Below are 13,728 nucleotides of genomic sequence, written 5' to 3'. Positions count from 1 at the left end.
AGAGTAACAACATTTGTTAAGATAGTACCTGGCAACTTTCTCAAGCGATCGTTTCCAGGGCCATTTATATCACCGAAGAGTAACACCTGGCAAGATAGATAGCCCTCCATGGAATCATTGACATAAACAGTGTGCTTTTCTGCATATAAATGGTCAAAAGCATTTCTGCCTATAAATGGTCACAATTTGGTTAACGCCGAGTAAAATGTTCGAATGGTAACCTGTGCATACTCACAACTATCATACACTTGAGTCTTGAGTAACAACCCCAATAGCACACTATTCGTTACACGTCACCAAGAGTTTACAAGTTAGTGAAGTTTTATGACACGAGATAAAACAATAATTACTTTTTTGGGGTCGGGTGATGACGACACTGACGCGCAAGTGGATACAAAACTGACAAAACTCAGAATGTTGTCGGCAGAAATGTTCACAGCTGGTTTTCAGCACAGATAATTAAAATGATTTTTAATGTATGAGTACCCCTAGTCACGTGGCTCGTTGGTCTAGGGGTATGATTCTCGCTTAGGGTGCGAGAGGTCCGGGGTTCAAATCCCGGACGAGCCCGTTCTTAACAGATCTCAAATCTCAAATCTGCTGCTGCTATACAAACCTGTATCAACAGATCAACTATAATTAGTTACACAACTTTTTAAATAACTGGATTAAATGTTTTTGAGATACTAAAGAATAGAGCAAATAAACACAAAAGCTCACACTTCTGAAAATAGTATCAATAAGTTTATTAAGTGGTATGAATATCCTGTTTCAAAAGAAATGTACAATTGCAGACAGATCTGTAGTTATGTTCACAGTTTAACATGTTCCCTTTGAATTACCAACGTAGATTAAAAGGAGATAAGGTTCATGATAGACACAACATTGCAGAAATGTGTAATATTTTTCATTATTATGAGTATCAAAATCATGCTTAATAAAAACCTGTAATTGCCCTTTCAGTCTAACAATTATAAAATATATAGGAATATAATATATATTACAACTTATATTTGCAGACACACAAAAACCTTTACAAGCAGAAATTAGAAAATGGTGATCTGTTGAGCCGCTACATTCGAGTATGTTTAGTTTATAAGTGGATCAATGGATGCTTTTGGGAATGCTGTTTTGAATCTCACCGATAAAGTGCACACTGCATGGAGACATGAACACACACACACATACACAACTTGATTTTCTCTTTGTTCTCGGGAGGCTGTAAAAAAGGCATTGCTAAATAAGAGAACTTTGGTTGTAATTATGTTGGTACATTGAAATATTCAAAGCAAACAAGCCCTGTCCGGTTCTTTGCCTTGAACGCTGACATTATCCCAAATAAAAGTGTCTCAAGATAAAAACTTACATTTACATTGCATCACAACCTTCCCTACCTCCAGACAAATCAAATTATAGATATACTGTCTAAGCTTGATACAAGAAATGAGATATTTTGCTGCACTGAATATCCTTAAGCATGTCCTCACCGAAACAATAATGCCCCAAGTGCAGCAACTTTCACATTTCTGAATAAAAAACAAAATACTTTCCAACCCAGATTTCATTAAGTGCATTTTTTTCCTGCATTGTGTTCCTTTAAAGAGAGAACGCATCATTCAAGCTTTTTGAAGCAGATGTGTTGTACGCTGTTTCAATTTGGGGACTAGCATTAGCTGAGTTAGCCACATTGCCGACAAATAGGTGTCACGTGACACTTCACGTTGAAGGCAATAAAAAAGTGTTTTCTTTGACATTAAAAGTTTGTTCATGGCGCATATGCGTATGGAAAGGATTTTGAGCATTTATTCCGGAACCTTGGTATTCAGTACTAGTACGCCCATTTTCCTCACTAGCAAGATAATGAAGCACACGGGTAGCATGTCGAATTAATGCTCATAGGTAGCCGTCAACGAGGACAGGCACCCAATGCTGGATATCGAGGACTGTGGAATTAAATGCACCAATCGCTTTCCATATGTATGTGTTATGGAAGGCCACAAGGGGGCAGCACTCTCAAACCAGCTGAGATGTTGCAATCCCTTTCAAAAGAAAAAACGTTTGGATTCCCCAAATTGTAATGTCAACATGCTGTGAATGATTCAGAGGTTTTTATGAGTAGAAGTAGCACACCAGCTCATATTCATGTCAAAGTGGTGAAAGTGTCAAAGCTTGCCCCAATCCACATATTGGAGTCCAATATTTATAACCCGCCCTCCCTCAAAGTCCAAGTGGTGCCGTCCAATGTTGAATCCGGCACCAGGTTTCTATCAAGTTGTCCTGAGCTCAAGTTTCACACCAGGAGGTGGCGCTTCTTGTGCAAGGCCAAGTGGTCGGAGCGGGAAAAGCTGCGCTCGCAGTCGGGACACTGGAAAGGTTTGACTCCCGTGTGCTTGCGGAAGTGTCGCGTCAGCTCATCCGACCGGGCGAACTTCCACGTGCAGCCTTCCCACATGCACTTGTACGGTTTCTCGCCTGCATGAAAGCACAAACACATTCACGGTTCAAGGGAAAAGAAATGCTTGAACGGTGCCGCTACACAAGCCGCACAATCTAATGCATTGTTTCGCAAGCGTCACTGAGCCAAGGTAAACACTTGACTTTCAAAAATGTCACGGCACGGCACCAAACTTTCTGAGCGCGTTTGCTAACTTAAACAGTAGCACCCATTGAAGGATTGTCTGTATTACGCTGACAGTGAAGTGCCATTTATCGCAGGGGTTATGTTCCAGAGAACTTCTTTTAATGATTGTTTTTTTTTAATCGTCTTACGTCTTTCCAATAGGACGCAGTGCAATTCAGCGCCACTGCACACTAGCTTTGATAGTGTATCATACTGAGCGACATTCGAGCATGTAGATGTACCTAATGTTTTGTGTCCGGGAAGTATCTTACCCGTGTGCGTCCTGCGATGCGCTTTGAGATGTGAACTCTTCGTGTAGACTTTGTTGCAACCGGCAAAATCGCAGCGGTGGATTCTTCTCTTCTTCAGTGTGTCTGGAGAGTCAGCGGGGAGAGGATGTTGAGTGGCTGAATGGACAATAACGGACGGGTTGTTGCCCCTAAACACACAGGAAGGAGAGGATGGATCATGTTAGACAATTTATCCAGCAGGAGGAGTCAGTGTGACATTTAATAGACGTCTCCTTTGCGGGATGTTGAAATCATGAGTGAACTGTTATTTGGCAGAGTCAAGCAGCAGCAACCCTCCGGCACAATAATAACATCTGCCTGTCAGGAAGTTGAAAAACACCTCCCGCTTTTTCCAGTGCACCACACCTTTTGGTGTTGTTTCGTCACCTTTTGTCACTTGAACAGGCTAAAAATAGTTGCCGTTCGGTGCAAAACTCCACTACTTTTGTTGATTAATGACCTTCTATTTTGACATCATAAAACGCTAATAGTAGAACATAATGGCCTGTAATTAATTTAGTCACATTCTGTTTTTCCCACTTTAATTTTAGAATATTAGATAAACAACTACTAGTTTAAGGGTTTGAGCAATTTTTCACAATTTTTTTAAAAATCTTTTTTTTTTTTTTTTTATTCATGGGTATCTTTGTATCTAATGTTTGAGTTATTTTATTTGTCATTTAAGCATTTACAGTGTAAATAGTGATATTCACAAAATAAAAACCTGAGATCAGCGTTCCAAAATTATAGTTAGGAATATAAGAACATTTGACATTATTTGCCTGGCAGTCAACTGGCATAGGCTCATGTCCACACACGACCCAAGTGATGCAAACAAAGGAATTGTTTGCATGAATCTATTCAAGGTCATTGGCTTTTAAATGAGGACATCCATATATGCTTCACATTGAGCACAATGGGAGAAAACATTTGTTTTTGGATTGGTAAAAAAAAAAAAAAAAAGGAGTGGTCGCTCCACAATAACACATCATGTGTGTGTGTACGCGTGCGTGCGCGTGTGCGTGTGTGTGTGTGTGTGTGTGTGTGTCAATACGTGCATCTGTGCACGACGGTGTGATAAAGTGGCAGTTAAAAGCAGACGCAGGGTGTTTAAATATGAATCTTTCACATCGGTCCACTGCAAAGGAATGTGCAGTCACTCACACACACACACATAGGCGCACACGCACGCACGCATGCACACACACAAAAACGACAATGCATCCTGGCTCACAGTGGTGAGCCAACGTGACCTATATTTCACTTACAGTATATGCTTGAATGACTTTTGAGAGGTGATAACAGCACTGGACACACCCACAGCCACACTTGGCACACTGACAATGACTTCAAAACCAAGCCAGCGACTACCTGACGACACTTGCCCATTAAATGGCGGATGAACGGCCGAGGAATAAGAACAGATGAGCGATAGGAGAAGCAGAATAGATGCGGGACCTGCGGATGCCAGACGACGAGCGCTAAAAAAAACACAGGAAGCGAAAAGGAGGGGGGGGGGGGGGTGATTACGAAAGACAGAACAGGAAGTGGAAGAGTGCCGGCGACAGGATTCGGATGACTGATATAAACTTGTAAGGCCGCGTTGTCGCATGGAGACTCGTACCAAAGGAAAAGGTTGACTAGAAATAAAGCGGTGGAATTTGAAATGGAGATGGTATCTAATGTTACATCTTGTTCACATCCATAATTGTTTAAAGAAAACATATTTTCCCCTTTACAACAAACATATTTACCATTATGTACAATATCACTGAGGCGGAATTAAATGATATTAATTACATACTAACCTGCATCATCTTAATCTCAAGATAAACATTAGTTTTGTTTTTATTGTTTTGATTAACATTTTTTTAATGAGTCCTTAATGCTGCACTTTTGTATTTCTCTTTATTCATCTAAGTGTCTACCGTCATTACTATGATCCATGTACTTTTGTCTAAAATAGGAGCCTAAATTCACTCCAACATAGCTCTCTGGCACCAAGATGCCACATCACTACACCAATGTAATGCTTTTATTGCTTTGGCCTCAGCACAAAAACAGCGATTATGTGAGTTTTTAGGCAAATGACTAAAGTTGGGTTATCGACCAAATGCCAGCTCGAGTTGCATAAAGGTCAGACAATGCACCATGGCCAGAGAGTGTCGTGTCAAACTTACTCATATTCGTGCGGTATCCTGATGACCGATGACTTCATGTTGTGGCTGCTGTGGTGCTCGTGAATGAGCTCAGGACGAGGCTCGGTTTTGATTAGCTTGTGCACGTCGTGGCCATCGCCTCGCCCATCCAATGATTTTGTGGATTGAACTGGGTAGAACAAAAGTCATTGTGAGACGGTCATTGGGGTTCAAGTTAAGTCATACGGCATGTGACCTTGGATAATTTATGTGGAATGCAATACGTAACAACAAGGCGTTCACCTTTCTTGTGCTCCATGCTGCGGTGATGATGATGGTGATGATGGTCCTCGTCCGCCGTAACAGGTGGGCTCACCATTATGGGCTGGTGCAAGTGGAGAGGAGACGGATACAGGACAGACAAAGGCACCATGACTGGAGACATCATGACCCCCGAGTTCTGGATGACGCCCGATCCTGCGCCCATCAGAGGTGCCACCATGGTGGGATACGATAACGAGGTGGCGGGCGGCGGGAGAGCGTGGGACGGTGACGGGTGTCGCTGGGTCAGCTGGGGGGAGCAGCGCGGGGAGGCACGGCTGGCAGTGCTGAAAGGGGATGGCGGGGTGCTGCGGGAGGATGCCGGGGAGGAGGCGGACGAGCAGTGAGGGGAGGACGACGACGAGGTGGCGGAGGAATACGAGCGTTTGCTCAGAGACAGATCAACTGGCTCCAGCTGGGTGTGCGATGGGTTGCTGGCGGCGTGGGACTGGGCCAGAGCCTGCATGTGGCTCTGGTGGTAAAGGTGGGCCGGATGGGAGAAGATGACTCCGTATGGCTCCGGCGTTTTCACTAACGATGAGTAGAATGACTGAAAGAGAGGCGCAGAGGATGCAGGGGAAGGGAAAGGGAACAAAAGAGCAGAGTTGAACATTTCCATTCAGCACGGAATGCCGGCGAAAACAAGCTTCTACCTCACAAACAACTAGAGGCAGCCAAGAAATGTCAGCATAGTTTTGCTCGGGAATGTCTGTCAGAACCGCGTGTTGATTAGCCTGCTGTATGGCGGCGTGCGCGGCCATTGTATGCAAATGTCCACTGTACTGCGGCCTATTTGTCCAGGAAGAGTCGGAATGTGGGAACTGGGCTGTCTCGACACGTAGCGTGAGTGCGGGTCGCTCTGTGCAGGTGACTGACTGCATGGCATCAAAAACATGCTCAGGCATGATGCGAGCACACGCATACTGTGCAAACACACACGTGCCTTACCGTCTCCATGTCTGTCTTCAGAGGGTAATCATACATCAGCATGGCTGCAATGGCCGAAATCCTGCAAAGCACAAAAAAAATAAAAAAAACGTACATTAAGTCATCCTTAAAGCATCTGTTCCAATAAAGGAAATAAACGTAAAATGTCACATGAGCAGAATAGTGGATGAGTGGATGGATATTAAATATACTTATATTTTCATGCTAAATAAGTCTATAAAAGATCAAGCTTTAAAGTTGCTTTTCCACAAATAACAATACTGTATTATTAATCATTTTTAATATGAAGAAACCAATGTTTGAAAAAAGGTCACAAGGGTAAAACGTTGTATCACTGATCTCCAAAAATTAATTGTCGAGGGCTCTCCAAGTATTTCAATGAACAAGAGAGTTCATGGGCAACCAAACTCAGTACATATATCTCAGCGCTTCTTCTGTTGTTTATCGGCTCTTGTTTTGTGCTTTCTTCACCTTTTGACCTTGCCTGCGAGCTCTTCCTCTGAAACACGTTACCGCAAGTCTATCTTTAATAAGCGCCAGTTCCTTTTCTGGTTTGCTCCAACTGCAAACATTGTACTGGTGATCAATTGCACCATCAAGTAAATCACACCACAGTATAATGAAGCGTAACAAGAAAACCAGGAGAATATGCAAACACACCAAGTGTAACCACAAGAACTGTTCTGGAATATGTGTGTGTGTTCACGCAAGCCTTTTGGTAACCTGACCTGTACTGAGAATGTACCTTAAAGGACTCGTGCGTGTGTGTGCGTGTTTATGTGTGTGACCAGATCAAAGTCCACAGGCAGGAGACAAGTTAGCCTTTAATTATTAACAAATGGCCAAGAACACAAGCCCTCACGCCCTTCCAGAACAGACGCACACAAACAGACACGCTGGGAGTCCAGATGGCGAACAGACCAATGGGAGCGCAGGGTGCTTTGCTCGCCGGGTCAGGAAGGGTGTGAACATGACGACAGAGGCCTCACCCATGGCGCGGCTCCAGTGAAACAAAGAGCGAGCAGTCAGGTGTGGTCTGTGTGTGTGTGCGTGCGTAGGTCTGCGTTCTAAAGCGGGATTGCATTGTGTTGGAGTTCAACTGGAGGTCAAGCAGTTGTTCGTTTGTGGTTGCCAATCAGGTGACGTTGAGGAGCACAAACAGACGTTTCACAGCATATCTGACGACATTGTCGACGGACGGCCTCTCCCCTTCCAACTGTTTGGACAATGCGTAGCCCAAGTGTGATTTCAACAATGAGGAAATTTCATGTCAGTTTCATGTCAGAAGCATTTTTGCGGAGGTAATTTTCCATTTTTGCGTTGCTTTTTTTTTATTTTATTTTTTTTTATTGCTTTACTGCTGCATTCTTGGGTTTTGTGTAGAAAAAAAGTCATGGTATCGCCAGATCTTTTGTCATGGCTCTGATGGAGCTCTTTTGAAGTGTCTCCGTTTAAGGATAAATAACAAAAATGGAGAAAGAATTGTTTAGCCTTGAATGTATGTGCTCTACTTGTAGTTGTCCTGTAATTTGATCAAATACCACTAAATATCGCAAAATTCTGAGAAGACTTTTGCAATGTTTTTGGAGTATGTCACCGATATTTGACCTGATAAACAGCCGCGGCTCTCGCTCATCTCAAACTTTTTGGTGGCCTCAAGGAAACTTCATACCCATCTACATACATTTTAAAGTGACTTAGTGTATGTGTCAAGCTATTCTAAAAATTAAATCGATAAAAATAATAATCTGAAAATCCCTCCCAAATGCTCTGCGTCCCTGGAACTCCTCGAAAGACGCAGACGGTTGTCAAACATTTCCCCTCACATTTCATGTCCTCAAAGGTTGATTTATGCGCCGAGGGTTCAATCTTCTTGTCAGAACAAGCAACAAATTGACGGTGACAGACGTGAGACCACACACAGATGCTCACTTGTTATACATATCATTTATTTAGTTCAACGTCTGTAGGTGTAAAGATAATAAAGCTTATCAATTATGATGATCTCCAAAGTGGACATTTAATAGATTACAACATGACGAGAAACAACCTCTTCTCTAAGGATGTATCACAAAGAGAAGAGTCTGAAACGGGAAGTGACCAATGCAATAGATGCAAGATTTAAAAGATGCAACATTGAGTGAAAGTGACAGTCAACCAGGAAAGGCTACGAAATAATACTAACCAGTCCCGTGAGTACCAAGTCAAATATTGTTTGGTCATGTTTGCGTCTTACAGTCACATATAAACAACATCTAAACAGAGTCAGTAATTAAGGTTCACCAAGAAAATCTCAAGTGTGTATTACATGGTAATAACATACTCACTTGCCGCCACACATTAGACACACCTGCACAATCAAATGCGAAGTTGAAAACGGGATACTGGCTGACCTACAATGTGTTCACATTGAGTTACTTTGTGTGTGAAACGCGTTATAAATAACGATGAACTTTCTCATTCTCAATACAAACTGAGCATCATTTGAGATTCAAGTCTTCTACAGGAGATCGTGAGTTGGTGCATGGCTAGCTAATTTGGTCGGCTGACCTAGTTTTATTGTCATGCATTGTATAAAGCCGTCTTTTTTGGTATCGGCTCAAATGGACCCGAGGGATGTTACGCAACATGACACACACATAGTTGAGGTGCCAGTGTACGCTGCACCTACTTTGTAAATAAAATTAGCCTACCTGTGCCCTCTTCAAGTGTGTGAGTGTGTGTGTTTGTGCATGTGGAGTGCGGTCGGCAAATATTGTCCTTTTAGGTCAGTGGAGCTACTGTGTGCTCAACCTCGCAAGACACCTCCCACTTTAAGCTCCTCTCTCTCCCCGAACATGTCTTCTTCGACACCCCTCCATGGCCGCTCGCTTCCTCTCTCCTCTCACTCCATGAATGATAAAGAACAACATGACTGAGAGAGGAAAATATTGAGGCTTGGAGTCCCTGGCTACCGACTTAACCACATGCACACAAATACACGCACGCACATACAGGCGTGCACGCACACAGTTGTTCGGTGCACGCAACCACACACCACGTTTCTGCTTGCTCAACAGAATACACACATTAAATCACTAAAGGCCTAAATTATAACAGACACGAACACATGCTCAAACGTGCACACGCACTCATAGACACGCACAGGGGGCTTGCGCGTGCACGCTCTAATGGCAAAACTGCTGGAGATGATGAGATCACCAGAGAGAGCACAAACCTCCAGACGACAGCTTTGTCCAAGAAACACGCCACAACTCACATTTCTCCACATTCTTTTTCGTCTTCTCAGTCTTTACGGACTCATTTCCACTCTGAGCTCATTCTTACTTTACCCCCCCCCCCCCAAAATCCACCCCTCTTACCCTTAAAGGACGGAACTGATTAGCGCTGACTGATTAGGTCGTTAACTGCATGACTCAACAAGGTGGTGAGCTAATATCGGAGTCGTGCAATGTCGTTGAACTTTTATGTTTATATGACAACACTTTGGTTAAAAAAAAATATATATACTTCACAAATAGACAAAAGTGTTGCCATAATGATCAACGTTCACAAGAACTGGAAACCAGCAGAAGACACAGTGATATGCACGCCAGAACAGTAGCTGACAAGTTACTTTGTACAAGGGCGTATCAACAACGGAAAACAACATAAAAGTGTCTTTGAAATTAAAACCTATTGACAGCATTTATGGCATACGTGAAAGACTTGTCATTTTCTCCACTGCACGGTAAGCACTCGATTCAACAGGGCTCCACTCGCTATTTCAAGAAGCAAAGAGTGGTACGACAAGGCACTTTGAAAAAGTGCCTGATCAGCTGCGATTCCAAGCATCCTGAATGACACCAAAAGGGTAAAACAACTTCTGGTTACTCACTGGTCAAGAAAACACACACACACACTCATCTCATTGCCACTGTTAACACAGTTTCCCGTGATACATTTGTGACAAAGTCTGCTGGATGTACTTTGTAGTCGCGGCACATTTCTGGTGGCTATCGACAGCGTTGTGCTTAACCGTTAAGGTTTTGATTGTGACTCAACATTTAACAGATGACTGATTCTAAGCACAAACATGAAAACAATATGGTTTTAACAAACATTCGCTAGACTATTTTAAAAAAATAATGGCTGCGTTTTCAGGTCGCCAAATCAGGCAAACAATCAAGATTGTTTTGATCTGTTTTCAGTCAAAAACGGCCTCCTAAAGTTCAGACGCCAATAGATGAGCTCAACATCCACCAACGATCTTCTTCTTCATCTTTATTATGATCTTCTCCCTGATGAACCTCCTCATCGCCCCTCGCGTACTCTGACTCACGCCAGCACGGGGCCTCTCTCTTGCAGAACCAGAGTCTCGGGAGAGCCAGACACATTCGGCCCATCAGTCAGGAAAGATGAACCAAAATCTATCATTACACGCGCACACACTGAAAGACATGCCGCAGCTGACGTACGCTGACACATGCGCGCACTTCAAGTCGTGCACACGGCAGCGAGGTGAAGCTCTCCAGAGAGCAGCGGAAGCCCTTGCACTGTTATTATTTCCACACGGCGTGATGGGTCGGGGGCACTAAAGAAGAGAGGGGAGCCAAAGAAAGGGAAGGGAACAACGGGAGGGAGGCGGGGGGTTGCTGCTGGGGGCCTGCGGTTTCCTATCTCACTGCCCCCCCCCCAACAAAAAAAAAAACACTTCACCTCCCGACCTAAATAATAGGAGAAGGGGAATGGAAGAAATCAGAAAACAGACACTGTGACCTAAAAAGAAGAAGCAAATATGACAAAACTTCAATGAACCTCAAACAAGAGAGGGTTGTGTGTGTACGTGTATGTGCGCGCGCGCGCGTGTGTGTGTGTGTGTATGTTTGTGGGAGGCGGGAAGAGACAGATCCGGTGGTTGAGACGCAGGGGTTGTGTAACAGCCTGTGAACGTTTCGTTTTACGGGCCGTCTGTGTGTGCTCACTTCCTCGGCTTCTTCAGCGACGATGACCAAATATTCAGTCGGGCCCAGTTTAATGTTTAGCTCTTACGTTCCATAAGACGTGCCCTTTGAGCAGTGTGTTTGTGTGTGTGTGTGTGTGTGTGTGCTGCACTCTCACGCATGTTGTTCCACCAGATAACATCAGCATGTTGATTCAGGGAAAGAGGTGCAGGAGTGGGAGGGATATTGGGGGCGTGTGTGTGTTTGTGTGGAAGGGGGGGGGGTGTCCCTTGAGACAAACTAATGTCCAAATAATCATAAATAACTTTCCTTAAAGCTCCACCACTGCTCACAAAGGACTATGAAGTCAGACAAAGAGCCTGAGGTTGCCCCCGTTCCACTCCTCTGCCCCCCCCCTCTCGTCCACATCCCTCTCTCCTCCCTCGCTTCTCACTCGTTGGCCTCTAAACAGGATGGGGGCTTCATATGCCAAGAGGAATGTGTGACGCAAGCCTCAGCCTTGAAACAAAGCACAGGAAACGTGGAGAGAGACACAGCTCGGGGATGGAGGGACGGGCCTCGCTCAGAGGATGCGGGGGGCAATGCAGCACTTCAGGTGTGACTCACACACCTGTCACCTCATGCCGTGGAATCAGCGCTCCCTCTCAGTGCACACTTTGGCATCATATTTTCTCCAAATGACATATTTGAAGATCTGTATGCTTTTCAGCACGCTTGGAGTGATTAATGTATTGGTGAAGAATCATGTGAAGAATCGAACACGGAAAGCTTTAGTCGCAGGACACAGTTGTAAACACTTGTCTATACCACCTTTACAACCAACCCCTTACAACTGCTCAGATCTTGGAATATCTTTGTCACATGGTGCAGTTGTCCTCATTAAAATATAAATTGACTCAAAATGTCAGAATTAATGGATCTCTGTCTCTCTCTCTCTCTCACTCGCACACTTGCGTGGATACGCACACAAATCACATGGCCCAGAACTACACAATAGATTGCTTCAGTCACAGGAACCAGTTGGAACAACAATTCAATTTAAACAGATTAAAAATAACAACAAAAATAAAAGCTACTTGTCCTTATTACAATTAAAACTGACACAAATTAATAAACGTTAATAATGTATTCGCACTCCAAACTTCAAAAACAGTCCCAGGTAGGTACAGTATATGGTCGAATCCTTTATCCCTGTACGCATCACAACCGCTTATTCACAGACAGCACGTTTGAATTCTATGACAAAATGTCTTATCAGAAGCTAAAGTATTTTTGACACCACAGGTATTGAACCTCCAATCCTTGGGTCACAGAATGCATTTGTAACCACATTGGGGGGCGAACGTACACATGCTACATGCCGGGAATCGAACCACCACCATTTGGCCACCACATCAAAAGTCCAAAGAACACATGGTCAGACGCGCACTACAAAATATATAGGTATTAATAATAATATTAATAGAAAAAATATGAATATAATAATATCATATTTTAATCGTAGAATATAAAAAACTGAGTACTTTTCAACGTGAAAGTAAGCCCTAAAAGAGACAACAGTCATGTCCATTTAAAGATAATTCTATGCCCTTTGTTATCGTTGTTTTGTTTGTTTGTTCGTTTTGTCATTGGATGAAAATGCTCAAGCTCACCTTTCCGAGGAAGCAGGAGCCGTCTACTTGCTGGACAACGACTTGGGTCTACTTTCTCCGCTTTAGTCCGCAGCAAAGTGACTCTGCTTCGGCGTCACTCTCATGAGAACAAGTCAGTCAGTTCCACGCGGTGGTGTCTTCACGCCGAGCGGGCGACAACTTCCCGAACTTACGAAAGCCACTGGGTTATCGCTTGTCGCTTGTTTGTGTGTTCGTGTCTGTGTTCTGTGTGTGTCTCCGGTTTTGCGCTGTAGAAACTGCTGCTGTCACATGATCCACACTCTGTTTTCTCCGTGGGGTCGGACCGCTGGGCGGGACCGAGGCGGGGTGCTCCACTCCATTGTATGTGTTCGTGTTGTCTTGACTGTCTATCAATAAAACGATTTGGGGGGAATTATCTCTTTGTTTTGGCACAACTAACTACTTCTATTTTTTTTTTTAATTTTATATATATATATATATTATAATAATAATTCAATACCAAAAGCTTCTTCGCTGTGCGTTTTTGGCTACTGGACTTAAAGGGAGGGCATCTTGACGTCTCCGCCTCCACTCATTGTCTGACGTAACGTAACGTAACATAACATGTAAAAGTTGTCATTCTCTGCAGGCTGGAGTGGTGGACTCATTTCATCATTTCACACCTAAGTCCAATACAGAGACTTCAATGAACGTATTATCATGGATTCGTGTTTTGGGAATGGAGGAGAAGGCCGCAGCTGAGATTTGAACACCCAACTTGAGAACTGCGAAGTCACTTGCTGCCCATCTGATGTGTTCATCCATTCATTTCCATTGACTTGTCTCCCTTAGAGT

The 13,728-nt window shown here is 43.6% G+C and overlaps 1 protein-coding gene and 1 non-coding gene across 2 annotated transcripts; one reads left to right on the top strand and one right to left on the bottom strand.

Annotated features, from left to right (window-relative positions):
* The first annotated feature begins 498 nt into the window (after positions 1–498).
* On the top strand, positions 499–570 carry trnap-agg (transfer RNA proline (anticodon AGG)). The gene has a single exon. It is a non-coding gene; the product is annotated as a tRNA-Pro (tRNA).
* A 161-nt stretch (positions 571–731) lies between these two features.
* Positions 732–13,204, bottom strand: klf3 (Kruppel like factor 3 (basic)). The gene is made up of 6 exons (XM_088303658.1): positions 12,913–13,204; positions 6,318–6,378; positions 5,352–5,919; positions 5,091–5,238; positions 2,893–3,059; positions 732–2,472 (listed from the first exon to the last, which is right to left on the bottom strand). The coding sequence occupies exons 2-6, from the start codon at positions 6,357–6,359 to the stop codon at positions 2,291–2,293; spliced, it is 1,107 nt and encodes a 368-aa protein (XP_088159784.1). The 5' UTR covers positions 6,360–6,378; positions 12,913–13,204; the 3' UTR covers positions 732–2,290.
* Between the last annotated feature and the right edge of the window lie 524 nt (positions 13,205–13,728).

This window comes from Idiotropiscis lumnitzeri, chromosome 8, assembly GCF_059441095.1.
Source record: "Idiotropiscis lumnitzeri isolate Australia: NSW breed Sydney's pygmy pipehorse chromosome 8, RoL_Ilum_1.0, whole genome shotgun sequence".
Lineage (NCBI taxonomy): Eukaryota > Metazoa > Chordata > Actinopteri > Syngnathiformes > Syngnathidae > Idiotropiscis > Idiotropiscis lumnitzeri.
The sequence above is the reverse complement of the archived record's forward strand: the minus strand, read 5'-3'. Positions and strand labels throughout refer to the sequence as shown.

What these genes read in the sequence shown, in the direction of transcription:
- klf3 (XM_088303658.1), bottom strand. Translation starts at nt 6,359, where the DNA reads ATGCTGATGTATGATTACCCTCTGAAGACAGACATGGAGACG. An exon ending in TGAAGACAGACATGGAGACG is followed by an intron (nt 5,920 to 6,317) that starts GTAAGGCACGTG and finishes CCTCTCTTTCAG; the next exon opens with TCATTCTACTCATCGTTAGT. An exon ending in CAGCATGGAGCACAAGAAAG is followed by an intron (nt 5,239 to 5,351) that starts GTGAACGCCTTG and finishes TGTTCTACCCAG; the next exon opens with TTCAATCCACAAAATCATTG.